Here is a 27479-nt window from a genome sequence, read left to right on the forward strand (position 1 = left end):
CCGTCTGTCTATGACTCTATTGGGCTGCCTGGTATCATAATGGATGGACCGTAAGACACTTTTCGGAGGCTCCTCCGCCAACCCCATCCAAGATCTCCCAGAGAATGTACATCAACCTCGTTTTCACTCGAGATACCTCGCCTCAAAGGCCCAAACGACATTCATACTGCCACGCTTGCAGCTCAATAAATCAGCGTACATTGAAAATAAGACAGCACCTGTCAAGGAAAGCTTTCCATCTTGCCGAGAGTTTCTCCGGGCCAAGAGAACAACCCCGCCAAACGGGTGCATCATTCACCCAAAGGGGCTGGTGTCCCACCTTCCCCTGCAGCATGGGCCCCGGTCTCTCTCTGAAGCATTTGAGCGGAACTTCGGTGTAACCCGCGATCCAGAGTAGACAATCTCCCCGACTCGGATCCGGTGAAAAGCAGACGTGGCCCTGCATCTGCGTAAATCTTGCCCTATGAAAAACGGGTAGGATATACTAGGGGCAGAGGTGAAGTTGAAATGATCGACAGTGGGTTAACCGTATATTCCCCGTCAGAGCGGTCTTTTGGTATCTTGTACGAAGCACAGCGAGTGGTGTTGCCTGACATCTGATGGACAAGAATAGGCTTTGCCCCCCATTCATGTGCTCTTTCCGAGTATGTTCTGTACAGGTGACAGTCCGCAAACTACTGCGTGCAAGTCCTACTTCGCCATATCCAGTCGCGACCAGATTCTATAGATTTCATCTTTAATCACCTCGTGGCCGAGGCTCCTCTGTAAGTTTTGTCAGCTGCAGTTTCAGGACCAGCTGTCAAACTGGGAGAACAAAAGCTTACTGGATGGAAGGTTTTCCCATAATATGTCGGGACATACCACATGGAATTCCGAATCATGACATCCTCCGCGGCAAATTGCAGCGACGGATAGTCGCGTTTGGCTCTCGCCATGTAACACAGAGCCAGCAAACCCCAGTCTCCTGATCTCTCGGCCGGGCCCAGGCATGTCTCCGGGTCCGCGAGCGGTGACAGCGGAGACAAGGTATTGCTGCTCGCACCGCTCTCGGTGCTCACTGTCGTGCGATTCGGGGCCGGCGTCGGATCCGTCACGTTCGGGTTGTTGTCCTTACCTCCGACGAGGAAGAACCAAGTCTCGGTCCTGTTGTACGCTGGTTCCATGACGCCCGGTTCGCAGAAACGATGCCCTTCAAACTCGGCGTCGTAATCGACGAACAGAACCTTTGGGGTCGTAAACCTTGAGTTGACGGCTTCGATGGAACTCCTCAGTTTCTCGTTGACTGCCACGACCATGTCGTTCATCCTCTGGCGTACGTCCTTCTTGAGTTTTGGCCCCTGCCACCAGACACCGAGAGTACAGTTATCGCACTCATCAGTCTCCACGCTGAAGAATCGAGCATAGCCAGTCACGGTGATGACGAACCACGGCCGCTTCTCCCACTGCACTGTGTCCAGTATTTCCATAATGACCATCTGCAGCCGCTGCGAGAAGTCCGAACTCTCGATCTGATCGGTGACATACTGCAGAGCAGTCTCGCAACTGCCAGAGTTGAAGCTGTAAAAGCGGAAAATGCAAGCATTCATCACAGAGAAAAAGCCCAGGTCGTTGCCCCCGATAGAGAGTACCGCGAAGTCAGCGTTGACCGACTTGTTGAAGCTGTCGACCTGGCTATGATCGCCACCCGATAGAACATTACTAGTGGTAGACCCGGTGCAAGACAAAAACTGAAATGTTGCTGTTCCTGGGGCTTGGCTTTCGGCCAGGTCGGTGAAGATTAAGACGGGATATGCGTGAGATCCTAGCCTGCATTCGTCCTCGACGCCATCAACGCCGGTGCCGATGCCGGCACTATACGAGTCACCGAAGGCAACAAAGCCAGGCGCCTGTAGGGACTGTCGGTGGTCATTCCAGAGCGAGTGCTTGAAGTAAGCAGACGAGCGCGCTACATAAAGTCTCAGTTGACCGTCTGAAAAGCTACAGTATTTGTAAGGGATTATGGAGCCATGCCTTTGTCAGGATATAGCAGTATATGTTGATCTCTGGGGTGGTCTCCGGAAGATAAGACTTGTGGCACTGAGGAGGCCAGTCTAGCTCCCACCAGCCAGCATAGTCCAAGAATAGTAGGTGATGTGAAAAGCATATTGAAGTTCGCGGCAAGACGCAAAGGTGAATGATACTAGATCACCGCATGCCAGAGCGAACTTTGATGTGTGAACCCAGATCCATGCATTCGAGGTATGGTTCGAGTTGCAGAAAACATCGAAAAGAACAAACAAAGACATGTAGTCTAAAAGTTGTAGATAACGGTAGACATCTTCTGGAGGCAGCTGCAACGGATGCCGGGCGGCGCAGCGTCAGCGTGACCGACGATACGCTTACCTCAGCCACTTTAGCTCGTTCGGAAGGAATGGCGCTGGACCAGTTACTTGGACGAATGGCTGCACGAGGGACATTTCCGACCGATGGCAGGTCCTCCCATTCATGATTCCAGGCACCCAGAGGTTGTGTCCCCCACCCTCTCAATGGGCGAGATATTGCAGGTGACACATTTGTTGTCTTATCTCACTATCCATCTAGGTATCTCACTTCTTCTTTCTCCGGCGTCATGATTCCGGAGGCGGCTCCGAAGTCGGGGTTTCGCCGGAGTGGGCGGGAATTGCGGCCCCTTCGGCCCGTATTAGTCCGTCGCATTTGTTGAGGTCAATTATAACGGAATCTTACCTACGGCTCAGGTTACCCGTTTGTTCATCGCGAGGTCCAGCGCTTCTTCCTTGGACGCCATGGTGTGCGAACAAGGGGCATTGGTCATTCTTCGGTCCATCTCTTCATCTCGACTTCTAGCTTATCGGCGTCCCGACTTGGCTTGCATGTGAAAAGAGGAGCCACGGTCTTCTAGTGTCCTGGCGAGACAGCTTTACCGTCGCAAATTGCAAGCAGCGGCATGCCCATTTCAGGAACATCTTGACAGCCAAGGCCAAGCTTCGACCGTACGGGGCAATTTGCGGGATGGCGTGTCCGGGGCCTTACGTTGGTGGGTGAGGTGGATTGCGCACATGCGTCCTATGCAAAGCTTACCTCCCTTGGCTGCCAATTCGTTCATTGTGCTGTAAGATAATTGTCTGTTGATATTCGGAGATTTTCCCTCAGACATTGAAATGGTACTCCGTAGTTAAGGATGAGATGGCCAGATGCTCAAAAGTCGAGGCCTTGTGAAGCGGTACCTTGGGAGCGGGTACCTAGTCGTGGGCACCTTCCGAGAACCGATCAAAATAGCCCAGTGACGTAATCGCACCTTTTGCTGCTTCCCGCCCGGCCTGGTTTCCCGTGACTGCACTTCCGACCGCGCTCAACGTCATAGCTTCCTCTTCATCCCAGACTCGTCCACCCCGCCAGCTGCTGATCGCCAGATCCCTCATTACCTCCCCCGTTAAACTAAGGTAGATGCAGGCAGCACAGGGTTGACTTGGCAGATTGGTGGACAAGATGACGACCTATGCAAATCAACTCGCTAGTTCCAGGCCCGCTCGTTGGCTGGTCTCCCCCTCCATGTGCCACATCGGGAGCCACCGTAACTCGTCCGTTTGCACCAGCTTTGACGTGATCTCGTCTAGTCTCTCCGTGCTGGATTACGTCCATCCAATCCCACGTCGCGGATGAGCTCATTTGCATCTGTTCTACCCTGTCATGCCTTGCCTTGCTTTCGCCATGTCCAAGCCACCTTTTCTTCTTCTTCGTTTCTTACCTGCGGCAACGATACCTACTACAGTAGAACCAAGGTGTGGCTGCTAGGATGTACATGCCCGGAGAACAATGGCATTAGCCTGGTCAGACCCCTCATTCCTATTCTCGCGCGTCACTTTGGGCAATCCATTGGCTGCGAGGCGTACGTGTGCCGCTAGCTGGCCCAGCATGATGGGATAGTTGGACAATTCAAGGCCAAGATATATCTCCTTCTGTCTCGAGCCGTCGTACCCGTTAGGTACGTTACCACGTTGTCTCTTGCCTCGGGAGGCCAGAGAAGTACTTGGCTATCCCGTACCTGGCCATCCCGTCCGTTGCGTGCCCACCCCAGCCGTCCAGGTTGACCACTGTGATGTATTTCTAGGTATCAGAAGCAGGCGGGGAGAGTCGAGGCCCAAAAGACGTCAGACCTGCAGGCTGCTTGCTATTCGAGGCCTCCCACGTTTACCTTAAAAGACACCTCTTTGCCCAGTCTCACCCCGCCTCCTTAGACTTCTCTCTTACATCTTGAACACAAACAACCGATTTTCGATACTGTCCGGAACACTCAGGACTACAAATACAACCAATTGGGCAAACTACAAATCGCAAAGGCTTTCACATCAACCCATAGTATCCACTGATCAATATGGAGACCATCAACAACATCGCGGGCGCGGCGAGCAAGGCCATCTGGGGCACAAACGAAGCCAACCAAGAGCCCGTCTCTGGTGTCAAGGGGAACACTAACCAGGGTGAACCGTACGACGCTGGCAATATCGGTATGCGATCACTATGGAGCTTCTGCTCTAAAACCTAGCTTCGCATGACGCCAATTCTGACTTCCAAGTAGAAGACCCCTTGAACAAGGAGAAGAAGGCCAACATGGCCGATGCTCACACCTCTGGGCCGGCGACTGGATCGACAGCAACCACGACTACTGGGCTATCTACCACCACTGCCCCAACCACAAGCACCGGCACTGAGACGACTGGCACGACCGGTACAACTGGTACCGAGACCGGAATCGAGCACAACTTGACCGACAGGTCGCGTGCTACCGAGGAATCCACTACGCACAAGGCGACAGATGAATTATCCCCGAAGGACAAGGAGGAGATCGGCAAGCCAGAACTCAAGCACACATCACCCAGCGAGGTCCCCTCAGCCGACAGCGCCAAAGGGAAGACTGAGACGCGAGCCCCCAGCGATCCAGCCACCGACCCTGCACCCAAGGGCCAAGATGTGAACAACAGCGCGTCCGGTCCGACCACTGGTGGTGACAAGCTTGACGGCCCAGGCCCGAGACCTCTGGAGGCCGTTGCCAAGGAGCGTGGTGGTGATGCCGGCAATGTCAAGGGATCCTCGAAGGGTGGCCTTATTGGAGGCGACGACTCTACGACTGGCACCGAAGAGAAGAAGGACGAGGAGGACCCCAATGCTAGCCACGGCGAGGAGGGCACGGGTGAAAAGCTCGTTAAGGCTTCGGGACTGGCCGCAGATGGCGGCGACTTTGATGCGACGAAGCCTGGCGCCGGCCGCGAGGCGGAGCGTAAGTGTAGACCCGAAAGTATGGTGGTAATACTGTAAGCTAACACTTTGTTCAGGCCTCCTAGATGAGAAGGATCCTTCCCATGCTGCGGCCAAGGCATCTGCCAAGTCCGGCGCCGACAAGACCAGTGACAAGGCCAGCGACTCTCACAGCTCTAGCACGGGCGCTGGCACGGAGAAGGAGAAGGAGAGTCTCAAGGACAAGATCAAGGCCAAGCTTCACCGTCACTAGGAGATGGGTGTGTCGACTTCTCTATATCTTGTCCATTTTGTATCAACAACGACTTCTAGCACCAGCGCCGGAACACGATCATGACGGCTGTTTAATGATTTGTAGCACTGAATGATAAAGTTAATAACATACCAACGTCAAATCCTCTTAGTTGACATGTACATGATCTGTGTGCGTGAACCACACTTATCGAGAAAATCTCACTCTCGCTGTAAATGTCTCGAAGACAGGCAAATACGATGGAAAATCGTGTAGGCAGACCAAAAGCAGTTATATTGACCTATACTATCATCAGCACCTTTTATATCTCAACTCCTCACCGTCCTCATGCCACCTGCATTCTTCTAGTTGAATTTAATACTCAATCTAGACCGCGCATGGCTTGCAAAGTCTCACCAACGCCAAAGCTATCATCATGGTAAACTTATCCAACAATGCTGTTTTTCACGGTTCAAGGAGTCGACATACACGCCCATCCAAGCCGACGAGAAGGGCATGGATCTCAATGGAATTACTCTCAGGGTCTTTAATTCTGATTGATATTATGAAAAAAGCCACGACCCAACAAGGGGCTTGGTGGCAAACCGGGCTCGAGGTTCCCAGGTCCAATTCCAACATCTGCTTACATCGTTTGATGCCAGTGCTTTCTTTTTCCAGCTCGACACATTTCATCCCAGAAAAAACCATATATCAAGCTGTCTCTCGCGCGCTCTCTCTCTCTCTCTTTCGTTCACGTTTCACGAGACGCCGTTTGAGCTTTTTTTTTCATTTTCCGTTTTTCTTCTTCTTTCGGTTGGCTTTCCATCCCAAACGTCGGTTTCCCTTCATGTCTTTCAATTTCCCTGCTGCCTCGCGTCCCTGTCGAACATATTTGCGAGTCAACTCGTTCTTTTCCAATATCGCCCTTGCTATGGTACGGACGTGAAACCCGTCGGCCAATATGCAGTAGCAGTGGCGTATTAGTCCTACGTCGTTATATCATCCAACATCCCCATGTCGGTTGATCCCTTTTGGACAAGGAACAACCGACACCATTCATCCTCTTCTGCATGGAGCAGGTGTCTCCATTCGGCACTACTCCGTCGGATTCATCATCCACCGGCTAAAGGGCCGAATTGACGACCTTTCTCCTCTGCGCTCACCGGTTGAGAAAGCTCTGAATCCGAGATTTGGACCACCTGATACGCAGTTGGCACCTAAATCAAGCTCTCAATTTTCATCACGACCACCGCGGAGCGCCTCGAAGGGCTCGGGCCCATGGTGTTGATGAGTACCTTATGCGCCTCGAGAATTCCTTCGACGCGTACAACGTCCAAACCTGTAGCAGGCCCCTGGTCATGCTGGGATTGCCGGCATAGATGAGGGCATGATAGGATGCTTTCTCCATTCGAATAATCGCCGATCATAGAAAGCCAGATTCAGCAAGAACTCTGTATAAGAATTAGTAAAGGTGAACCAGGGTCTCCGATTGAAGTCCTGGGTTGGACACCCAGTGCTACGTACCTCACGATCTTTTCGTCTTCGCGCTCGCGTGGTTCCACTTGCAAGCTCTTGTCGTACATCTCATGCACATCTCCAGCAGCTTGCATATTACTTATTATGTAATCTTGCAGCTCCGGGACAGGCTGTAGTGAGTAGCCAACAGCTTGGTACTGTTGGATGTCACGGATGACTTCTGCCGTCTTTGCCCGCTTGGCAAAGTTGATGAGGTTGGTCTTCTTGATGATGGACGGAATTCCGTCCTCAATGAAGGTCAAGTCGGTAAGGTAAACACCTGCAAGGATGGAAAGTTAGTACCGACTTTGAGGGTTCTTTCGCCGGTAGTGAAGAAAGCAATGTTACGCACCGAAGAAGGGAATACAAGGCGGGTTTGCCACGTGCAAAGCCTCTCTGTACTCGCCAAAGTTCTTTGTGCTGGCCATGAGCTTTCTCATGGTTTCCAGTACACCCTGGGTTCTTTGTGGAACTTGATCCCAAGTTCTCTTCAAGCGAGCAATAGGCGCTGTTCCGAGAGCTGAGATGATTGAGGTTAGGGTGGAAAAGTTGTTTAGACTGCGGCATTTCTGTGGACTGTTAGCTTCAAAGTCCATTCAAGATAATAGGGTTTACTCACGTCTGCGACAGAAACAAAGTGCTTGATGACGATCACACGCTTCTTCACATCCATCTGAGCCAAGATCATCTCCGCCACCCAATTCGTCATTTGGTTGGAATGCAGAATAAGAGCCTTGACATTGGGTGCCGGTTCCGGTTCTCCTTCGCCCACCTTCTTTTGCCATGTCTTGTTAAGGCATTCCGTGGGCTTAATCTTTCCATAGAGCCTCGACTCGATTATGGTGAGCTGGCGAGCGAATTCCGTGACATCGATATCCAGGAACTTGAGCTTCTTCATGTTCTTAGGCATGATGGGTGATGGCGTGTTTTGGTTGAGCGTCTGGACCATACGGCGAGCTCCAGCTTGTTGACCACTGAGCCGTTGATCCAGGACTGCCATTAGTGGCGCAGAGCCTGGTGTCTCTGTAGACTTGACTGTGTCCCTCGCGAAGGTGTAAACATCTCGGATGAGCTGCTTCGATTCCTCGTTATGCTCTTCCATCCAGAAGTTATCGAACCAACTCTTCAGAATGTTGACGACACGGAAGCGAATGAGCTTCTGTTTCCTATCTCGCCAGGCCTCGAAATCCGATTGTGAGAGACCTTCAGGTGGCTGAATACCGAAGCGATTGACAATCAGTTTGAAAAGATCTTGAGCGGTTGTGAAGGACCTGTATGTGAGCAGGAAGGTGTTATTGAAGTTCGAGTCAAGCTTGTCGTGTCGTGTCAGTTGCTCGACGAGCGCCTCCAAAGTACCACCCTTGACGATGGGCGGCGTCAGCTTGTTGTCCCAGGCAAGATCTGGCTCATGGTCCAGTTTAAGGAACTCGGGCGTATCGTCAACAGGAGGCATGTTGCTCTGAGGGTTGGGGTCGTCACCCAAAATTTTCTTAACCTTTGAGTAGTCGCCTCCTCGGAAGTTGCCAGTGGTCTCTCCCTCGGTAAAGGATTGTGAAGTGATCATCGGGGGTCGCGATGCTGCGGGAGTGGTTCGCGATTCCGTGCGCTGATGGGGTCTGTCGTACGGAGCAGTTTCTCCCCGACGGAGTTGTTCGCGCTGCATAACGTCTTCCCTCTGTCTCGAATCGACTTGTTGCTGCATGTTAATTTGCACCTGTTCAGACAACAGCTGTAATGAAAAGCCGATGTGCGAAGAATTCGTCTCGAGGGCCTTGGCGCATTGTCGGACATAGTCCAGTCGATTCTCGAGGGCCTCGCCTCGAACCTCAGCCCATTCGTCCGCCAGGGGCCCGGCCACGGCCTGGCAACCTAGCAGCAGGTCTGACATATTGTCATACAGGCTCTGCTTGTTGGCGGCGAAGTCTGCCAACTGGGGTGTTTGGAAACTGTTGCCGAGGGATGAAAGGTCGATAGACTCGATGAGTGCAATCCAGGGCTTGAACGTCTCCAAGACTTTACCTCCAGCCAAACAAACATTGTTGCCAATAACTTCGTGCTTGAAAGGTGAAGTGATCTTGTCCGCCACAACCAAATTTTTGTCCAGTTCTCTTATGCTGAAAACAAGCATCCGTTTGAGCTCGTCCAATCTCTCGAGCTGCTTGCCATCCAGAATTGCCGTGGGCTCGACCACACCCTCCTCATCTTCCAAGAAATTCGCAGTGATAGGATCGCGGGTTCCCAGTCCATTGTTCTGCCAGCTGCCGCCAGTAGAACTTCCGATGACAAACCCAGGGAAAAGGCGCGGGATCTCCTCTCCTCGTTGTTGGCGGGCAATCTCGACATAGCTGAAAACGCCAAGTAGTACTCCGTCGGCTTCCTGGAGACATTTCTGTACAGATTCGGCATTGGGCCAGTCAGCAGCAGCGATGTGAGATGAGATTACGAGCTTCGAGAATTTTGACATCATGTCTCTGAAATGAGGATAAAGGGCCTTGTTCGTAGAAATAATGGAGGGCTGGCCGGAATGATTATCGGTCGTGCCAGATCCAGCAGCTAAAAGTAGTCTCAGGTGGTCTGAGATGTCCTCTGCGCGCGCAACATATTCGGAACGGTTGCCACTGGTGATGGCATCGCGGTAACGGTCAACAGCTCGGCGCATGTTGGAAACCAGGCGCGTCCAGGTTAGCGGCGGTGCTGAGCCATCATCGAAGAAGGAACGAGGCACAGTGCTGGTGGGCGGCGTGTTGTAAGAAGTGCTGGTGAACGAGGTCGCCGATGCAATCATTGGGGTTGCATTAGGTGCCAAGTTCGGGTTCAAGTACGTGCCGTCTTTCTGCCGGGTGACAGGTGCGGCACCGTTCATAGAGTCCATCGAAGTGGAGGGCGAGAGCATTTCGCTACGAGACCGACGATTACGAGGCTATCATGCACATGGACAGGTTAGCAAAAGCTCCCCACGGTGGCGCGGGCTTTGCGGCACGAGCTCTTACCAAAGACCCACGAGATGCGAGCATCAAAGACTCGCCCTCCAACTCGGATGCGGAGTTTGCTTCAGAGTCTTCGTCTTCATCTTGCGTCAAGCCCCTAGCCATCATCTCTGGTGGTGGCCGTGTCTTCTCGGGGACATTGACGTTTATCCGGTTGCGGGGTCCCGTCTCATTGGTAGATACTGGAGACTCCAAAGGCAATTCCATGCTTCGATCGCCCGTCATCATATTGTAGTAAAAGAGGCGCCCGTCGGGGGTTGCTTGCGGGATCCAAAAGTCGGCCCTTGATTTGTCGCCGAGATCCGTGCCTTCGAGCGGGAGGCCGGTAGAGTCGTCCAGCTCCGATTCGTCATCTTCTTCCAGCTGCTCGTCGTAGACCTCCTGGTTGTCCTCCTCATCGTCAACATGGTCAAGATCGCCGTTCTGGTCATGCTCGGGGATTTCGTCTGGACTCGTAACGATTTGACAGTAATTACTGGGGAACCAGCCGCGCACACCGTTGATAACACCGTCCCACCATCCGCTTTCCAGCTGTGTTATAACTTGAATAACGTCTCCTTCGTGAAAACTGAGACTCGTGCGGTCGTCGGCCTCGTAATCGTACAAGGCGCGAACGTACATGGTGCCGGGCGGGGCAGTGCCCGCAATACCGTTCATTATGGACGAGGAGGAAGTGATGGCCTGTGAGTAGGGTGAGAAGGCGTGGCCGACGTTGGATTGATCCAACGCCGGTTGGGAAGGGTAGTAGTTGGTAGCGTCGTGATTGAGGTTTTCGCGCGAAGGCTTTTTGCGGGAACTGTAGTTGTTATTCTGACCCTGGAATAGTGCCGGCACTGCGGTCTGTGTCATCAGCATGATGAGGCGGTCGCGCTGATAACCCAAGGAGGGGAAAAGGGTCAAGTCATGATCCGGGCGCGTCTACTCTGTTGTTGCTTGGACCGTTTTTTCCGGCGGGGGTCGGCGAGGGAGGTTTGTTGAATCGTCAATCGTAAGAAGTCGTGAAGAAGAAAGCAGAAGAAGGCGTAGGTAGTCAGATGGGAGGGAAGCGACAAGTTGTTGAGTTGCAGAAACCCACAATCCAGGAGTCGCAGGTTTGGAGCCGGGGGGGTAAAGTTGCGGGGGCGACGTTCGTCTCGTCTGGCAACAGGCGCAGCCGTGTGTCGACGAGGTCGGTGGATTGGATTGGCGCAGGCACAGGCGCTGGTGCCGGCGCTGGACACTGAGCTGGACAGTCAGGTCTCTGTCGCTGTCGCTGTCTGGGTCGGTTGTCGCGTTGAAGAATTGGAAATTCGAGCGAGCGAGAGCGGTCGCGACTCGGAGAGCTCACTGGTGGGATGAGATGAGAGAAATCAGTCGGCGGGTAGAGAAGTGTGGGATGCGAACGACGATTCGCCGGATATTTTTCTCGCGTCGACGTGTGCGCTGATGCTGGTGGACAGTCGGGACGGGAGGGGGGGACTCGGGAGGGGAGAGGGGGCACGAGAAGGAGGATCGCCTGATGAGGGAAAGGCCCCCCCGAAAGACCAATGTCGCCTAGGCGATCTCTTGGCGGGTGTATCAGACCGTCTCTGTAAATGCCTCCCCTTTCTCACACTCTTCTCTTTCTTCTCAGGGTGCGCGATGTTTAGTGGTTGACAGCCAGTGTTGAATATGGTGCAAGCATTACGGTAACCGTTGGAGGGGTATTAAATGTATAACTAGATAGTACCTAGATCCCTTTGAACAAGGTATGGTGAACAGGTGTCTCTCCTCCTCGTCCTCGTGGTCGTTTTCGTGGTGGTTCACTGGAGGTAGTGGTCAATGGCTGTGTGTAGGTAGGCTGTGTGGGCGGGCTGCAGAGTCGAGGGGATTCGTCTGGCGATAATGGTGGCACGGGGGTCAACGGTAGGGTAGGTACCTGAAGGAGGATATCAAGCGCGATAGTCGGATGTAGTATCTGTACCTCTAGATGCTTGATAGTCTAGCGATAACAAAGGCATGAAGAAGTCGCTCTGGGGGATGGTCGTTGGATGCCCGCGGTACCTCGATGGCCGAAGCTTAACAGCCCGGGGGATGGTTAATGAGACGGACGGGACTGAAGGATTGCAACAAGAGCGGGGGCAGCCACGCTGCACGGGGGACAGAATGGGGACCTTCCTCAGGCTTGGTGCCAGTGTAAGCCTGTAAGGTGAAAGCAGGTTAGGTAAGCTGGCTCCTCCCGTCCCGTCTTGTCTCTTTCCCTCGTGCTTTTTCCAGGATCCTGCTTGTCCGTCTCGTTGGGGCGGGTCTTTGAGCGCTCTTCTCAATCCCTCATTGGCCAAATCTGCAGCAACCCCTCCCCCTCCCCCTTGGAGGAAACACAAGGTGAGGAAGTGAAGGACATTGTGGGTTGAGGTACGGCAGGGGGATCTATGGAAGGCACTTTGGTCAACCTCCAGCCAAAATGAACCGTGAACGGCGGGCAGAGCTTGAGTAGGCAAGGTAAGCCCGGGACGCGTGTTTGGCATTTAAGTGTCCTCAGCCTGTTGGCGGTTCCCTCCGACCATTGGATGTCTGTGTTTCTTCCCAAATCATGTTTTGAACAAGCAAGGCCGAGTCTGACTTCGTTTGGGTGGGTTGATTTCTCTGCGTCGCAAGCTGCGTCCCTGACAATGACAATCGACTCTCGAGATGTCCGCCACTGTATCAGGTTGGCCTATATCTTACCTCCAACTGTCTGCAGGTTTGCTCGAAACTGAGAATCCTCGGTCAACAGTTTCTTCCACTGTCCACAATACAGACGGAACGGAACGCAGACACTACTTAGTTTTGCAAACAACGATATCCATATCCCACGAGGCATCCCAAAACACCTTACCTTGCAGCTTACGGAGTACTACTTCCATTAGTTGTCACCTACCTTCCTTGCCTGAGAAAGAGCACCGGACGGAACGGGAGCCGGGAGCTAGGCCTCAGAAAGGACACTGTGCGGTCGGCAGGAGAGAAAGAGCGCAGGGGCCACCATACACCGATGTGGATCCCGGGCACGAGCTTGACCGACCAGGAAGGAGGAAGGAGGCAGGAGGAAGAAGGAAGAAGGAAGTCCAGGACTAACCCGTCGAAAAGGCAGGTGGACCCCGCCGGCCTGTTGAAATTTCACCTCATCTTCCATTTCGACCACTTCTCACACGGCCATCTCTCACAGCCATCTTCCACCGCACTGTGCTCGGTTTACGTTCGACGTTTCCAGTCCTCGTCTGTCCTCACACTGTGCCAGGCCCGAGGAATCGTGCGCGGCTTGATGATACCAAAGCTGGCCGTCCCCTCCTGCCACGAGGCAACCGAATGCGCGCGTTGTCTACGTTACGATGCTCACCTTAACTCACCCAGGGTATCAAATGGCATCCGCAAGTGTCCAGTCTCGCTCGCCATTCTGCCGCCCTCGAGAGTCGAGCGTCAACATGAGGTGTGCGCCAAGGACAGGTCAGATCCAGGCGCCGGCCTCGAGACGTTCCATCTCACATCCCAACCTGACCTCCTGGCTGCAGCTCCAATCAGCCCGCACTCACTCTTCGTCTGAAGATGATGAAGGCGAGCCTGCGTTCACCACCTTGATATATCCCTCCACGCCTGCCGACGGCTCATCGACTATCCGTTGCCGACCGGGAGTAAGATGCCGCTGCCGTTGCACTCCGGCAAAGTATAAACCGGCTCACCCTCATCCGCCTTCACCCATTTGGTGTCCGGCCCCAACGGTCCGGGCAAAGCCACCGAGTGTATTGCAGCCGAGAGGAGGGACATGGACATCGTATCGCACTTGATCCAAGCTTCGCCGCCGGAACAACATTCCTCATGACGGCGACCCTGTGTGTGTGTGGTTCCCTCTCAGCTTCTTCGTGTGCGCCGCGCCGTGCCGTGATAACCAGCCGGATTGCCCGTTGCTTCGACCCTGATGCGTCATGCGCCGATGATGGGCAGTCATCCAGGACACTCTCACACCTGACCTGACCGTACTCAGTACAAGGCGAGTGTCAGCACTATCGACGCCCTGTATCAAATCGATAAAAAAGGCCACTATGCTTCCGTTAGATGCTGTTGCTTCGTCGTAGCAGTGAATGAGGGAGGGGGGCTTGTGTTCTGTACCTTACACTCAGGCTGAAGCAGGCGGGTAATCCATTGTCGAGATACTCGTGAGAGCGCCATCTCACCCGAATCGCTGTGTATCTTGTCTGAGAAAGGTTACAGAATAGCTCCAGAGAGTATGGCTACCTATGAAGTCGAATCAGAACGAACCCGCCCTCATCCACGCGTTCGTGGAAGGGTTACGGTGCGGGGCGGTCCGTGAGTGAGGGGTGCAATCCGTGAGGAAAGAAGAAAGAGAAGGGGAAAAAAGGGGTCGCCATCCTTCTTCCAGGGAACCCCTCCTGTGTTGCAGATCGGGACGATGTCAGATGTTCTCGTGAGATTCCATTGCAACAATGGGCTCGGAACGAACCAGACGTGATTGGTAGGGTGGTCAGGCCTGGGCTACTAGCAGAGAGGTAACCTGCCCATTTTCCAGTGCTTTTTTTTTTCTTTCTAGAAAAGCACACTTGCGAACCAGAGAACTCGAGCAGTGCGGTTTCAGGTCGTGATTCGTTCATGTTCCGGGGCCTTGGACCGGCGCGGCGATGACACTGACGCCGCTGATCCCACCTCACATCACCTCCCCTTCTAGTCTATCGGCTATCCGTGATGGTATGTATGTAGCGTATGACTGTGATGTGACTTTGCAGATGTGATGTGCAATCAGCCACCCGTGACCCGACGACGCCTTATCAGGAACAAAAAACCCAGTCGTCAGGCACGCCGCACCCGACGTCAGGGAAATACCTACCTACGTGCCTACCTATCCGTACGTACTTCGTACTTTTGCCAGTCCGGCTCATATGATCGTCAGGGGCCAGCTGCTCATCGCCTTCAGCCTCCCGCCGCGTCCGCCACAAGTTGCTGATCTGCAAGATACTCGCTCGTCGGGTCGTTCGTTAGACTCTGTCCGTGGTGTCAAAAAGTGACTTTGCGAATCGAGCATGGAGTAGGTACGGTTATCCGTAGACACAAGGTTACCCAGTATGAAAGTGCTGTTGCCAGCATTCCCCTCTACGCAAACCAAACGTTCTCTTCTCCCTCTTGGGCCCGCTACACTTATTCAGGGACCAGTACCGAAACCGCTATGATTGCCCGCCCTGCTTTCCAAATCGCCTCACAGAGTCACGGGCTTTGAGAGGCAAAGAGAAACTACGGAAACACTAGAAGAAAAACAAAGGTCCAAAGGGGGTACCCGGGACCAGCGGATACCGGGAAGGGGAACATTCAAAGTACCTACGCAGTAGGTATTAAGGGTAGTACAGAAGTTCTGATGGCAATCCTTGAGCATGCTATTAATTAGACAGGCCCACCACACCTCCTCCACCGCGACTGTTCCAACAGCCATCCTGGAGCCCTGGGCCCCCTGGCACAAACGCGGAGCGCAAACAGGCACGCCTGACGCCGCACTCTCAACGGGGAACCGGTTGACCGGAACCCGTGCCGCGGCGCGAGGTGGGCTCTGACTCCCTCCGTGCCCAGGCGTGGAGGCGCGCTCCATTTTAGCTGTTCCTAGTGCCCCGCCATCCTGGAGGGTTTCTGAACTTTCTCTCGATTTTTTTCTGTCGAAAAATCCCCCCCTCCACACGGATACTTTGGAACCAATATCTTGTTTGCGATATTCTCGTTCGTATTCAGGGGTAAACACGAAAAATAAAAGAAAGAACCCGTAGAAGGAGAGACGTGCGCCGGGATTGTTCTATAAGCGTTCCCGTATGGCAATCGTTGACGGCTCGCCCCAACGGCAGCCAGCGCCCCTTCCCAACATCAGACGAAAACCTGAAGACTGACAGACGGCACATGGCTTATCATTGCAAAGTCAATAGAGGGGTCAATGAACGAGAAATTCCCGTCTCGGCCGTCCCGGTCATGTATGTTGTTCTGGCTTGGCAGGCCTTGCCCTATACCGAAGTTTCGAATGAAGGGCACCGAAAGCCCGGGTTAGACTGGGTCCTGGGCTCCTGGCGACATGTTCTCCTCCCGGCTTCCTTTCGTTGGCCTGGACCACTTCTGCTTCTAGATCCTCTTCCGGCGTCCGCTCGTAGGGTTAATAGATTGCCAGGTAGGTGGCGGGGACCTGGCTTGCCCTGGGTTAAGTTGGATTCGAAGGGCCCATATATTACAAGAGAGGGACTATTGCAGGTGGTAAATGGAGTGCCGGACTGGGGTGCATGTTAGCCTCGTTGAGCGGTGGCCGGAGACGGAGCTGGACCATCGAGGGGAACTGTGACTCTCTGCGACCGAAGTTGTATGCGATACAGAGTCAGGCAAGTACGGTGTACAATATCCCCTCAAGGTATCGGGATTCTAGATTCCCAAGGCGCATATTCGTGGCAGACACGTCAATGCGTTGGGAAATGGCTTTGTCGGTGAGGCCCATTGCTTCTAGATTCATCGATTGAGCCAGCAGCACGTCTCCGAAGGCTTATCTGGCGTGCGCCGACGCCGACGCCGACACCGCGGTGACTTGCGGCGTCAGGGAGAAATGGTCGATATGAAGCGGGTGATATCGTGAGCGTAAAAAGAGAATAGAAGAGGGGATGTCCACTTTCTTGCTGCGACCGAGCAGTCGAAGCGCAAGTGTTGTTAGTTGGCTCCCCACCGATATGACAGGACTTGCCCTTTCGGTTCTCTTACCCTTGAAATTCAACATCTGTCCGCCATTTCGTGTACCCACTCCGACATTTCGTCGTTCGAGACCGACAAGATGAAAGACGCGCTTACAAGGACTCACCGCATCGTTGGTGCTTGACAAGCGATGGGATGCCCCTCTATCTGTAGAGTCCAGGGCTCTGTATCCGTACATACTCGATAGGGACTCGGTTGAATGTGCGCTTTTGTCCCTGCAGTTCGAGGATCCCCGAAGCGCCAGTTCACGATATCGACGGGGGGTGCTTGAGGGCGGTGACACCCGGAACGGTGAACTGTAAGTATAAGCGAGCGAGCGACGGGCCTTGCAAGGTCTAGGATGAGAGTACCCATAGCGCAGCATGATGCGTGACAGCGAATTCTGGGTCATGATCCATGGGTTCAGACTTCAGAGAGGGGGAGGGGCGCGACGGTCGAGACTCGAAATCCAAGGTGGACGTCTTGGAGGGGGAGGGACCGGAGGGCGACAGCGTAAAGGCAGTTTTGTGACGCCAGGGATGCGAATGAGAAAGCCGAAGAATTAACGAGGCCGATAGGGTCAGAGCGGATTCCGAGGGAGTTGTGAGGATTTCCGTACGGATACAATGTTTGAGATATCGTGACATGCAAATGATAATCGCAGTGGAGCGTTGATCGATTTCCCCTAGACTTCGGGCGGTGGCGGGTTGGCGACATGGACAGGTCAGTAAGGAACAGATCCGTAATGACGAGACATTTGCAATGGAAGCATTGGACCCAGTCGTGGAAGTCGTGTAGAAAATTGTGTAACTCGCTTGGACAAGAGAACGGGATCGAGGAACAATGTGGCACATCCATGATACCTACCCCCAGGGCCCTGACGGTTCTAGCCTGGGGAGAACAGGGGACGGGGCGTGTTTGGGTTGAAATTGTATCAACATGATAAAATGACTTGGGAGTAGGCGCAAGTTACAACTCGTGGGGTGGAAACTTGCCAAGTTCGAGGGACAAAATACTGTGCCACCTTATGGGAAAGGGAACTAGCCTGCGCCGCACTTGTGAATCCAAATCCATCTGGAGGCTGGAGAAGGGGAGAAGGAAGGCGGAAGTAGCACTGGCACCTTCATTTTTCTACGAATAGTAAGGTACGTAGGGAGTAAGAATACTTGCAACTTGTAAGAGCACATGAAAACCCTTGACGAATCTCTGCAGGGCAAATCTATCTCAGCGCAACAGGGTCTCTGACGGGCATAATAATACCTGACTACTAAGTACCTGATTGTGCAAGGGGTCTAGAGGAGTCAGAGCAGAGTTGGAAAAATTTTCTCATCCGTATCAGAAAGCTGGTGGCAACCTCAATTTCCAAAAGCGAAAAGGTCAAGGGAAAAGAAAGCAAACAGGTGAGTCAGAATGGCAACAGGAAAAATGAGAAGAAGAAAAAAGGAAAGGGGGGAGGACGAAAAGGGATGAGACTCATGAGAGAAAGGAGGGGGAGGGGCTCGAGGACCGAGGGGCACACTTGTGACTATCCATGGACCAAACTGGCACATTGGCCAGCAGCATCGAGAGTCGAGACAACGACGTCGACATCATCTCGTTTGGCGAAGATCGCGGGAGCGCTTCCGTGGTCCGCGATGGAGCCGTGGGTCGGTTGTCGCCTTTCTCATTCCACTTGTTGATTATGCCCAAATCCAATACTCCGTCTTGTGGTCTGTGTTGCGCATAGCGGCATGGCATGGCTGGTCAATGGTCATGCTTCGTATCATTTCAGATCTTCTCGTCGTCTCCTTTTCGATCTGCTGCCGGCGACCATGACCAGAGCCCTGTCTCTGGAGTCTTCTCTTTCACCTTGTTAGTCGACTAATGTAAACAGGGGGAGGTGGCCCGCTTGCTCGGATGCTTGTTGCAGATTTACCGTCTGGCAGTCGAGCAAAAAACTGCTCCTAATGACCCAAGCACGGCTATTGAGCATCTTGCAGCAAAACAAGTCCCGACCGCTTCAGACCTGACTGACCGCCTTTGAGGAATGAAAGAAACGAAGAAGCGGTCGGGCATTTGGCATCCCGAGTGATGGTGTAAGTGGCTCTCTCTCATAGCTAAGGGCCTTTCAACAGACGTAGACGTGTCCACGGACAGGTGACCGTAGGCTTGTCTCATCAAAATGATGATTCAGGTGCATCCTAAATCGAACTGCAAGAAAATGCGTCCCTCTCTCTCGGCCGGGTACTAATTCGCGGTACGCACGCGGCAGCGGTGCGGGTGCGGGAAGCGGAACGGGTTGACGGGTATCCCAAACGCAAGTCCAGCCCAGCCAGCCCAGCGCAGTGGTTCAGTTTTCTGTCATTCCTGGTTTATGCTCCCAGCGCGTCTGATTGCGTTTTGTCTCGATCGTGGTGATTGGTCAATGCATGCTGAGCAGACGCGGCGCGTGAAGGCCGCGTTCTTGAACCACGTTTGAAATAGTGCAAGACCCACACAACCGCCGTGATCCGTGGAATTGGCCGTTTGGCGTTTGCTCATCCAGCCGTGTGCCAGCATCCACCCACTTCAGACCTGCGACGGGCCTCGTATGGATAGTGTAGAACCGTTTTTCCACCTCCGGGCTGCGAACACCAGCAGCAGGTGCATGTGAGCTGCAGCCTGAGACCCGCGGCGAACAGATGCGAGAAGAACGGCGGGGCGGCCTTGGTGTGGGACTGGGAGGATGCCTTAGTGCACATATTGGAGCACATCCTCAGCTACACCCTGCTGGTTCCCACAAAGTGCACGTGTATTGGACCGCGTACTTGTGCTCGAGCTGCTGCACGACGGAGGTACACAGGGATACCTCTGCTCACCGCCGTGAGTGACAGGATGGGTCTCTGTCCACGGGAACAAGCATGTATTCCGCCGGCGCGCGTTAGTGCAGCTTGTCGAGACACGTATTATCCGAGTACCGGATGCACCCTGGCTGCGCTGATGTACCGTCCGGGGACCGGGAGACGGGGTCTCTGCCCATTGGCTCGAGGTAGGGGATGCCCGGTAGGAATTTGTTGCTAATCCCAGCCTGTCCGTTGAGCATCCCATCCATCCCATCCATCCGATGGCATCCCATCCCATCCCATCCCGTTGGACGGTTTTTGCCAGCTAGGTACCCTCGAAACCTTGGCCAGCACGACCAGCTACCGGCTTCACATGGCGCGGATGGAGCCTAGGCAAGTATTGAATAGCAGCTGGCCGTACGGAGTACGTATAGGCATCATGGTTCTGTACGAATATCGGTAACATGTACGTGATATGAGTTAGAGTGTTATTGCAAGACGGTTCAATGACACAAACAGTGATAGAGGGGGAGGGGCCGATGACCAGCAAGGTGGGGGTTTTGTCATACTGATGAGGGGTGCTCTGAGGAGTCGGAGACGCGGGAAGGGATGATAGAATCATTGGATTCTGGAAGCTGTGCGAGGCTTCTTCGCCAGCCAGGCCCTTCGTGGCTCGCCCTGGTTCACGTCCTCCCTTTCGAGCTCCGGAGCCGGGGCGAAATTGCCAACCAAATAGGCGGCCCGGGTTCTAGCGAGGCTAGGCCTGGAGGGGCAGCGAGCTGCTAGGAGTCGAAGCTGTTCGTAACTGCAATTTCTTTTCCACGTCGCCTCTCCTCAAGACTCGGGTTCTTGCGCGACGGTAATCTGCGAACTTCCCTCGGTAGCCACCTGGGCGACGTCAGTGCTTGTTAGCACCCGCCTTCCTAATCTTGTGTAGGCAAGGCATGTTGTTTCGCTTGATCCAGAAGCAAGTAATGATGAACCAGAACAGCATAGTTATGTCATGGCCCAGTATGGAGATGATGCATGCAACTGGGGACTCGAAGCGACTAGTCGTCTGTCATCTTGCTTTGAGCAACAATGTCATGTCGTTGCATGCCTTATTATTAGTAAGGTGAGCGAGCTATGGGACGGGACGAACTGGTGAAGCGGATACCATGCATATCTTGACTTACCTTACCTCTCAGCTGGCCGACTTGCGTCTCTCACCGCACACCTCTCATCCTCTCGTCTTTCCTCTTTTCCTTCTGGCTGGACTGGCCTGAAGCCTAGAGTGTCTGGAGTCCTGGACAGCTCAATGATGATGACCCTACCGGCCACATCATCGTCCCTGGATGATTCCCATCACCAAGCCTAGGGCACTTGAGACCAGCACATCAGTGCTTGCCTTAGCGTCGCGTACCACTGCCTTGGTCCAGTCCACCCCGAATGGGAACAACCCCCCCCCCCTAAATAGCCCGGAAGGCCAGCGCCGCCTGCCATTAGCCCGTGTGCCGTCGTCGTGTATAGGGCACTACTGTGTATATGTGTGTCTTCGTAGGTACTCGACCGTCAACAGGCTCTTTGCCACGGGCTCACGCCCCCCCGGGCGTTCTGACGCACCCCAGCAAATATCCTTGAAGCGTCCCATAACCCGGCCATCCGCCCTTTGGCTTTCCCTGCCATGTTTCTGTGGGCACTGGGCACCTGGAAAGTGGCCAGTTGTGTTCCGGACGGATCGGGTACGTGCCAGGCCTTGCAAATATCGTGCGCTCCATTTCACCATCCCGCGGCACAAAATCTGAGCGCTGTGGCTACAGTTGGGGTGATGACAATGGCGGGACGAATAGTTGATACTTCGTGCAGTAGTATGGCACACTGCGCGAGCTCAAGTATCTTCTTGAAGTTCTTGGGCTGTTAATGGCTTGATGCCTCTGCGCTTGAGGCAATCCATCCTCGTTGCTAAATGTAGACAGACAGATCGTTAGCAGCCGCGAGAGAAAGCTGAGCCCCCCGGTCTAGGTCTGGGGATGAAATTTTTACTGGCAATCCCTGGATCCTGTAAAAGTGCCATGTCGCGTCGTGTTCGCAAAAGGGGCCAACCGATACGGATAGACAGTGATGACTGGACACTACGGATGCGCTGTCCAGCGGGATGGTAAGGTGATCGTCAATATCCATACAAGTAGAGCAGAATTGTTCTCCCTCTCGAGCTCGAGTGGTTGGTATTTGCCCCGATCCGTTCGTTTGTCTCTTGACCCCTAAGATTGTCTTGGATGGCGATGGTAATGGTGATGGCGAGCCGCGACACACGACCCAGTCAGATTCCTCGCCTCTTGTGTCAGACGAGATGAGGGCACTATACGGACACAATAATGCATACCTCCATGGTTCCGAGAAATTTGATGGAGATTGGACAAAGGCAAACTCATTGCGCTGTCTACTTGTAGTCGGATGGATCGTGGAGCTGGCTCGGAGGTTTGGTGACCTTGGTCCTCGGTCATGAATATGATGGGGCGAGGTGCAATGTATTGTTATGGAATACTTTTAGACTCCTGTCGACTCGTGCTGTAATTGAACTGAGACATTTGAAGGCTGAATAAGAAGCTGAAGCTGGATGTTGGAGCTGAAGTTAGAAGCCCTGCGTGATGCAGAGTGGCAGAGGATGAAAGTGTGTCCAGAAGTATCTAGTGGGCAAATTCACGGTTGAGAGTGACTTCGAAGTGGGATCGTCGGTGTCTGCTTACATAGCTCCGGCCCTCCCTTCCCGTTCCCTAACAGTCTATCCGTAATAGGGGAGGTAGCTGAAAAAAGCGTGTTTGCATTCCGCCTCTGACATAACAGCGCAGCAGGCACTTGGGGGGATTACACAGTACAGGTAGTAGAAAGACGTAAGTATGGAGCCAGAATTGGCTAACCGACCTGAACCTTACCTCCCGTCATCTGCTGTGAAAGTGAGGAGGACGGCCTGGACAGGGTACCTTGTGGAGTACGTACCTCCCCTGCTCGGAGTGGTTTTATTTTTATGGGTAGCATGTGCAGCGTGCCTTCTCTGTGCAAGTGTGCATTGGTGCCAACAGCATTGCAGCGGCATCGGTCTGGTCCATCTACGTACCCGTGTACCTTAGTTCGGTTAACCTTGACCTAAGGCACGAACACAACGACAGCGAAAGCAACAGCAACACGACAGGGACTACATGGAATGACAGTGCAGCTACTGTTTACTGCGTAGTACTTCGTACAGGAGGAGGAGGGGGAGGAGGAGGAGAAGGAGGAGGAGGAGAAGGAGCAGCAGAGGCGCAGTGGAAGAAGACGTGAGGAAGGGAAAAGAGGAGGCGGAGAAAAAGGACAGACTACGTTTTTACGAAGCCGAAGCCGATGAAAAGACAGATGTATCCGTACCTTTCCTAAGAGCCAATCAGTGGATGTGTAACTTCCATAGTATAATCCATCACCTCTACAGTCGATCCGTACAGCAGCTGGCATGCCGTCCCTCCTCGTTCTCATCTTTTTACCCCTCCCTTTTGATGGTTCGTTCGTGATATCGTAACTTCCTGTAAGTTGTAAACAACCTTACAGCACAGCGCAGCAACGCAAGCACCGCCGCCGAGGCCCCCCTCCTCTTCTCCCGAGTCTTCCCCCCCTTCTATTCGTATCGTGGCGGGTTGCCCCTCTCCACTCCCACTCACTCGTGACCTCCAGCTGGCCGCGGACGTGGACACTGACGGCGTAGTGGTCACTGGTGCACCTGCTTTTGCGGCTTGCCCACCACGCTCGCCCTGCTCGTTCGGGGTTACAGGTTGGCTGGCTGCCGGTTGCTGTGTCGCTGGCAGGCCGCTTGGTAGACGACAGGGGGGTCGGTCCTCATCCACTCATCCACTCCCACCTCAGGGCTCCCCTTCCCCCTCCCCACCACATCCTCGGCCAGCAGGCCCATGGCCCAGCACCGCACTTCAAGTTCGAATCCCAACTCACACATCCCTCCCTTGCTCATTCTAATGGAGCAGGCCCAGCAGGCCCAGGTCGGATCTGTTCTGCTGTTCTGGTGGCCCGGTGAACAAACAATGGAGCCCGTTCCAGTTTCCTAATCCCTCCCTTCCCGTCCGTCCTCCCCTCTCTGTGATGTGTGCATTGTGCAGCGCCCTCCCACTCCTCCCCCTCCTTCATCCATCTCTCAGCGAGTCGCAGTGGGGTCCAATATGCTTGGATTAAGATAAATAAATAAAGATAAATAAAAAAAAAGAGGGAAGGGAAGACCTATAGCCGGGTGTACCTCTTAGGTTGTTCCGTCGACCTTCCTTACCTGTGCTTGCTGCTTGATTGCCTGAGGAACCTCACACCTTAGGTACATCACCTTAGGTACGTCTGATCAGCTAGCTGAGGTACCCAACCCACCTCAACTTTTCCCACCTTAGCTATCTAAGTACCTCCCCTCAGGTATTTACCCACCTGGGAGAGAACCATCGATAGAAGACATCCGGCAGTACGTACCACGCAACTTTGCTGCTGCCCGCCTCTTTCCCGCCTGTTTCCACATAGGTGAGGCGGGAGAGAACACCCAAGAGACGGGGGGAAAAGGTACTTCGTTCAAGGTATCACTTTTCCAGCTTCGGGGGCCATCGTCGTCCTCCCGGTCAGGGCTCTCTCTCCCCTCTCTCTCTCTCTCTCTCTCTCTCTCTCTCTCTCTCTCAACGCCCTGTCTGCCCCCCCCCCTCCCCTCTCTTTCTTGCTCTCTTGCGCTCCCTCTCCCCCCCCCCTCCCCTCCTATCCAATGTGCCCACCCCCTCCAATACACCAAGTCCCTCCCACTGTCGCAGTCCAGTGTCCCCACCGTTCTCACCAGAGACGCCTCTTTTCCTCTTCTTCTCCCCTCCTACTTTTTCCTCGATTCCCCCCTCTTCCGTTTTTCTTTCTCACTCTCGTGATCATCATCCATCTCCAACAACGCGCGCACTCTTCGCCTTTCCCGGCCCATCATCACCACTCAAGCGCGCCTGTCGCCTCTAGACACGCCGCTTCAACACTGGCTATTTGCCAGCTTTTTCCCTTCAACCACACATACGTCCTTCCTATGACCAGAATATCGAACCAAATGACCAGCAACATCTACCAGTCTAATCAAGACACACTTTAAACTCCACGGGAGCGCGCCGAGCGAGGAGGAAACCCTAGGAGCCGGGCGATTTCAACCATCGTTTTCAACAACAAGAGAGCCGTCGTGCACATCGTCCAAGTCGTTACATCTGGTCGTCGCAGTCGCAGTCGCAGTAGCCGTCGCCGTCGCAGCAGCTGGCCCAGCCACCCGACATATCTTCAAAAAACGCGACCACCACCCGCACCTTCAAGATGCCTGGCGCAAGCGTCGCAGTCCTTCCGACGTCAACATCATCGACGCCGGCCTCACGGAAAGCCTCACTCGCACCCGAACGCAAGTACAAGTGCCAGTTCTGCAACCGAGCCTTCAGCAGAAGTGAGCACCGCAGCAGACATGAACGATCCCGTAAGTGCACCTATTCTCTCGGAACCCCTCTTCTCCCCTCCTCCTCCTACATCTCAAAGCTTCCGCTCGACTGGGAACCCCTCGCGACACTAAGCAACCCCTCCTTCCGACCCTACTTCGATGCATCATGCGACAACAATTCGCCGCAAAGCAATACTCGCGTCCAGCCATGTTCTTATCTAGTCATTTTGCTAATTTGACTTCTTCTACTAGACACCAAAGAGCGCCCCTTCAAGTGCATGAAATGCCGCAGCACCTTTGTCAGACGCGATCTTCTCCTTCGTCACGATCGTACCGTGCACGCCAAAGATGGAGGCGTTCCTCTTCACAGCGATGGCAAGAGACGTTCAGGCCCGAAGACGAGAGCCATCGGCGGCCCGGCCAAGACACCCATGCTTGACCAGTCCGCGATAGATCAGATTGAAGCCGCCTCTCACGATGGCACCTTCGACCTCGAGACAGCTGCCATGCTGGTTGCAGACTTTCAACACAAGGCCGCCGCCGGCGCACGCGCAGGGGGCAGTCCATCGATGCCCTACTCGCCACATGCCATGGACTCGTCTGCCACGTACCCCTCAGGCGCCATTCCTGTTCCGCAGTGGGAGAGCTTCATATCTCAATCGTCAGAAGCAAAGGCGCACTCCATTGCATCATCAGCATCTGGCTCGTTCGAATCTCAGCAGTCCTTCAACAGCACCAGCACCATGCAGCCTCGCAACGTTCAGCTTCCGCCCATCAACGGACAGACTTGCAACGGCCTCGTCCCGGCGCTGCAGTCCATGATCAACTCATTGCCAAACTCCGAAGCTGGTACGCCTGTGCCGCAAAGCCCTTTCGTCACCGAGGCGACGTTGTCAACTGCCGGATTCCGGGCCCCTCAGGTTGCAAGTGACGATGAGCGCAACCAGATTCTCGACAACATCCGCGCCCAAGACACTGAGCATGCTATCCCCGATGGTTTCCGCCTCCCCAACCTGGCCTCCTTGAACCGATTCTTGTCGACGTACTTCGGACTGTTCCACCATCATCTCCCGTTCCTGCATCCCGCATCCTTCGACTCCACCAAGGTCTCTCCGGCTCTGCTTCTCGCAGTGCTGAGCATTGGTGCACTCTATGCGTTTGACCAGGACCAGGCCTATATGCTGCACATCGGATCCAAGGTGCTTGTCAACCAGTTCCTGCAGAACAAGGAGAACTTCAGCTCGCGCAAGTGTCCTCTGTGGACGATGCAGGGTTCGCTTCTCAACATGATCTTCGCCAGCTGGAGTGGTGACCCGAAGGGCCTCGAATGGGCCTGTTCAATCAAGAGTCTGCTCGCTAACATGGTTGCGGGAAATCGCTACGAGCTCAAGCTTCGTCAGGAAGCCCGTACTAGTCCTCAACCTACACGCAACGAGTGGATCGAGGATGAAGGTTGCCGGCGCACCTACTACGCAGTCTACATCTTCTTCGGCCTGCTGACCTTGACATACAACCACACACCAGCAATCAGCTTCAACGAGTTTGAGGATTTGCAGCTTCCTTCCACCGAGGGACTCTGGAACCTCAAGGTCACGGATGAGGCTTCTTGGCATGAGCATTTGAAGACGTCGCCTGTGGTCACTTTCATGGAGGCGCACGACAACCTGTTCCAGGGAGAGACACTCAGGTACAGCGCGTTTGCGTCGCGGGTAATGATCAACGCCCTGTTCCTCGAAGTGTGGTACCACAAGCGCAGCCCCGAGGCACTTCAGGATGTTGTGACCGAGTACAAGCTCAGACTTGCGCTGGAGACGTGGGAGAAATCCTGCGAGCTCTGCGAGCCTGAGAATGTCTCGGTCCCACTGAGTGCTCCTCACAAGGGACATCCTCTCATCTTCAATGCCAAGGCTTTGTACCGGAACGCCAGAACTCGGTTGGAAGTTGATCTGAAGTCCGTGCAAGAGGCGCTGCGCTACCACGACTCCTACGAAGTCGCGGCTGCCATGTCAGCTGCGCGGGATCGCGTGAAGCGCTCTAGTGAGATGATCAAAGTCATTCAAGAATGCTACAACTGTATCGAGATTGCCGTGGTCCAGGGTGTGCGTTGGGTTGCACGAACTTCGCCAACAAACTGGAGCGTCGAGCATGCCTTGTGTGGACTTGACCTTATGATCGTCCTCTCACTTTGGCTCTACCGTCTGGAACATGACGAGGAGCCAGCCACAGAGGAGGAACTGGCCATGTACAACATGGTTCGACAGCTTTTCGACAAGGACCTCGACGAGGCCTATGCATCCCAGCTTAGCTCTGTTGTTGCCCGTCTGTGGGGCAGCATGTTGGACGAGGTCGTGGTCTGGGGGTAAGTGATAGTATCCTTCAACAAGAAGCCAACAATGCTAACAAGACTTCACAGAATCACCCGACTTATGGGAGAATCCTTCCGCCTGCACGCGCAAGCACTCGTCGGCTACCAGGTCGAAATGGAAGCTTCCTCGAGCGTATCGACCCCTTCGATGATCTCACAAGGGGCCGATGAGGACAGCGTGTACTAGTTGCAACAT

General features: G+C 54.0%; 6 protein-coding genes across 6 annotated transcripts; 3 read left to right on the forward strand and 3 right to left on the reverse strand.

Moving 5' to 3' along the window:
• Positions 1-543: 543 nt before the first annotated feature.
• BDP55DRAFT_358915 (SGNH hydrolase-type esterase domain-containing protein) lies at positions 544-2520 on the reverse strand. The gene is made up of 3 exons (XM_060567029.1): positions 2011-2520; positions 825-1945; positions 544-762 (listed from the first exon to the last, which is right to left on the reverse strand). Exons 1-3 carry the CDS (start codon positions 2141-2143, stop codon positions 691-693), a joined length of 1326 nt encoding a protein of 441 aa, XP_060424139.1. The 5' UTR covers positions 2144-2520; the 3' UTR covers positions 544-690.
• A 1852-nt stretch (positions 2521-4372) lies between these two features.
• On the forward strand, positions 4373-5506 carry BDP55DRAFT_563222 (uncharacterized protein; the record flags this gene model as incomplete). Its single annotated transcript, XM_060570214.1, has 3 exons — positions 4373-4505; positions 4574-5281; positions 5331-5506. The coding sequence occupies 3 exons, from the start codon at positions 4373-4375 to the stop codon at positions 5504-5506; spliced, it is 1017 nt and encodes a 338-aa protein (XP_060424140.1).
• Positions 5507-6924: 1418 nt separating this feature from the next.
• Positions 6925-10842, reverse strand: BDP55DRAFT_563095 (RasGEF domain-containing protein; the record flags this gene model as incomplete). Its single annotated transcript, XM_060570204.1, has 4 exons — positions 6925-7280; positions 7353-7569; positions 7620-9920; positions 9991-10842. 4 exons carry the CDS (start codon positions 10840-10842, stop codon positions 6925-6927), a joined length of 3726 nt encoding a protein of 1241 aa, XP_060424141.1.
• A 1055-nt stretch (positions 10843-11897) lies between these two features.
• BDP55DRAFT_637000 (uncharacterized protein) lies at positions 11898-12473 on the reverse strand (the record flags this gene model as incomplete). Its single annotated transcript, XM_060572950.1, has 1 exon — positions 11898-12473. The coding sequence occupies one exon, from the start codon at positions 12471-12473 to the stop codon at positions 11898-11900; it is 576 nt and encodes a 191-aa protein (XP_060424142.1).
• Positions 12474-12976: 503 nt separating this feature from the next.
• On the forward strand, positions 12977-13525 carry BDP55DRAFT_637001 (uncharacterized protein; the record flags this gene model as incomplete). The annotated part of the gene is made up of 1 exon (XM_060572951.1): positions 12977-13525. One exon carries the CDS (start codon positions 12977-12979, stop codon positions 13523-13525), a length of 549 nt encoding a protein of 182 aa, XP_060424143.1.
• An 11278-nt stretch (positions 13526-24803) lies between these two features.
• BDP55DRAFT_733331 (fungal-specific transcription factor domain-containing protein) lies at positions 24804-27470 on the forward strand (the record flags this gene model as incomplete). The annotated part of the gene is made up of 3 exons (XM_060580070.1): positions 24804-24957; positions 25171-27277; positions 27332-27470. The coding sequence occupies 3 exons, from the start codon at positions 24804-24806 to the stop codon at positions 27468-27470; spliced, it is 2400 nt and encodes a 799-aa protein (XP_060424144.1).
• Positions 27471-27479: the final 9 nt, after the last annotated feature.

This window comes from Colletotrichum godetiae (genome assembly GCF_030913485.1).
Source record: "Colletotrichum godetiae strain CBS 193.32 chromosome Unknown BDP55scaffold_61, whole genome shotgun sequence".
NCBI classification, from domain to species: domain Eukaryota; kingdom Fungi; phylum Ascomycota; class Sordariomycetes; order Glomerellales; family Glomerellaceae; genus Colletotrichum; species Colletotrichum godetiae.

Coding starts and splice junctions, on each gene's coding strand:
- BDP55DRAFT_358915 (XM_060567029.1), bottom strand. CDS start 2,143: ATGCTTTTCACATCACCTACTATTCTTGGACTATGCTGGCTGGTGGGA. Junction 1,946..2,010: donor ACTGCTATATCCTGACAAAG/GCATGGCTCCAT, acceptor GACTTTATGTAG/CGCGCTCGTCTGCTTACTTC. Junction 763..824: donor ATGGGAAAACCTTCCATCCA/GTAAGCTTTTGT, acceptor CAAAACTTACAG/AGGAGCCTCGGCCACGAGGT.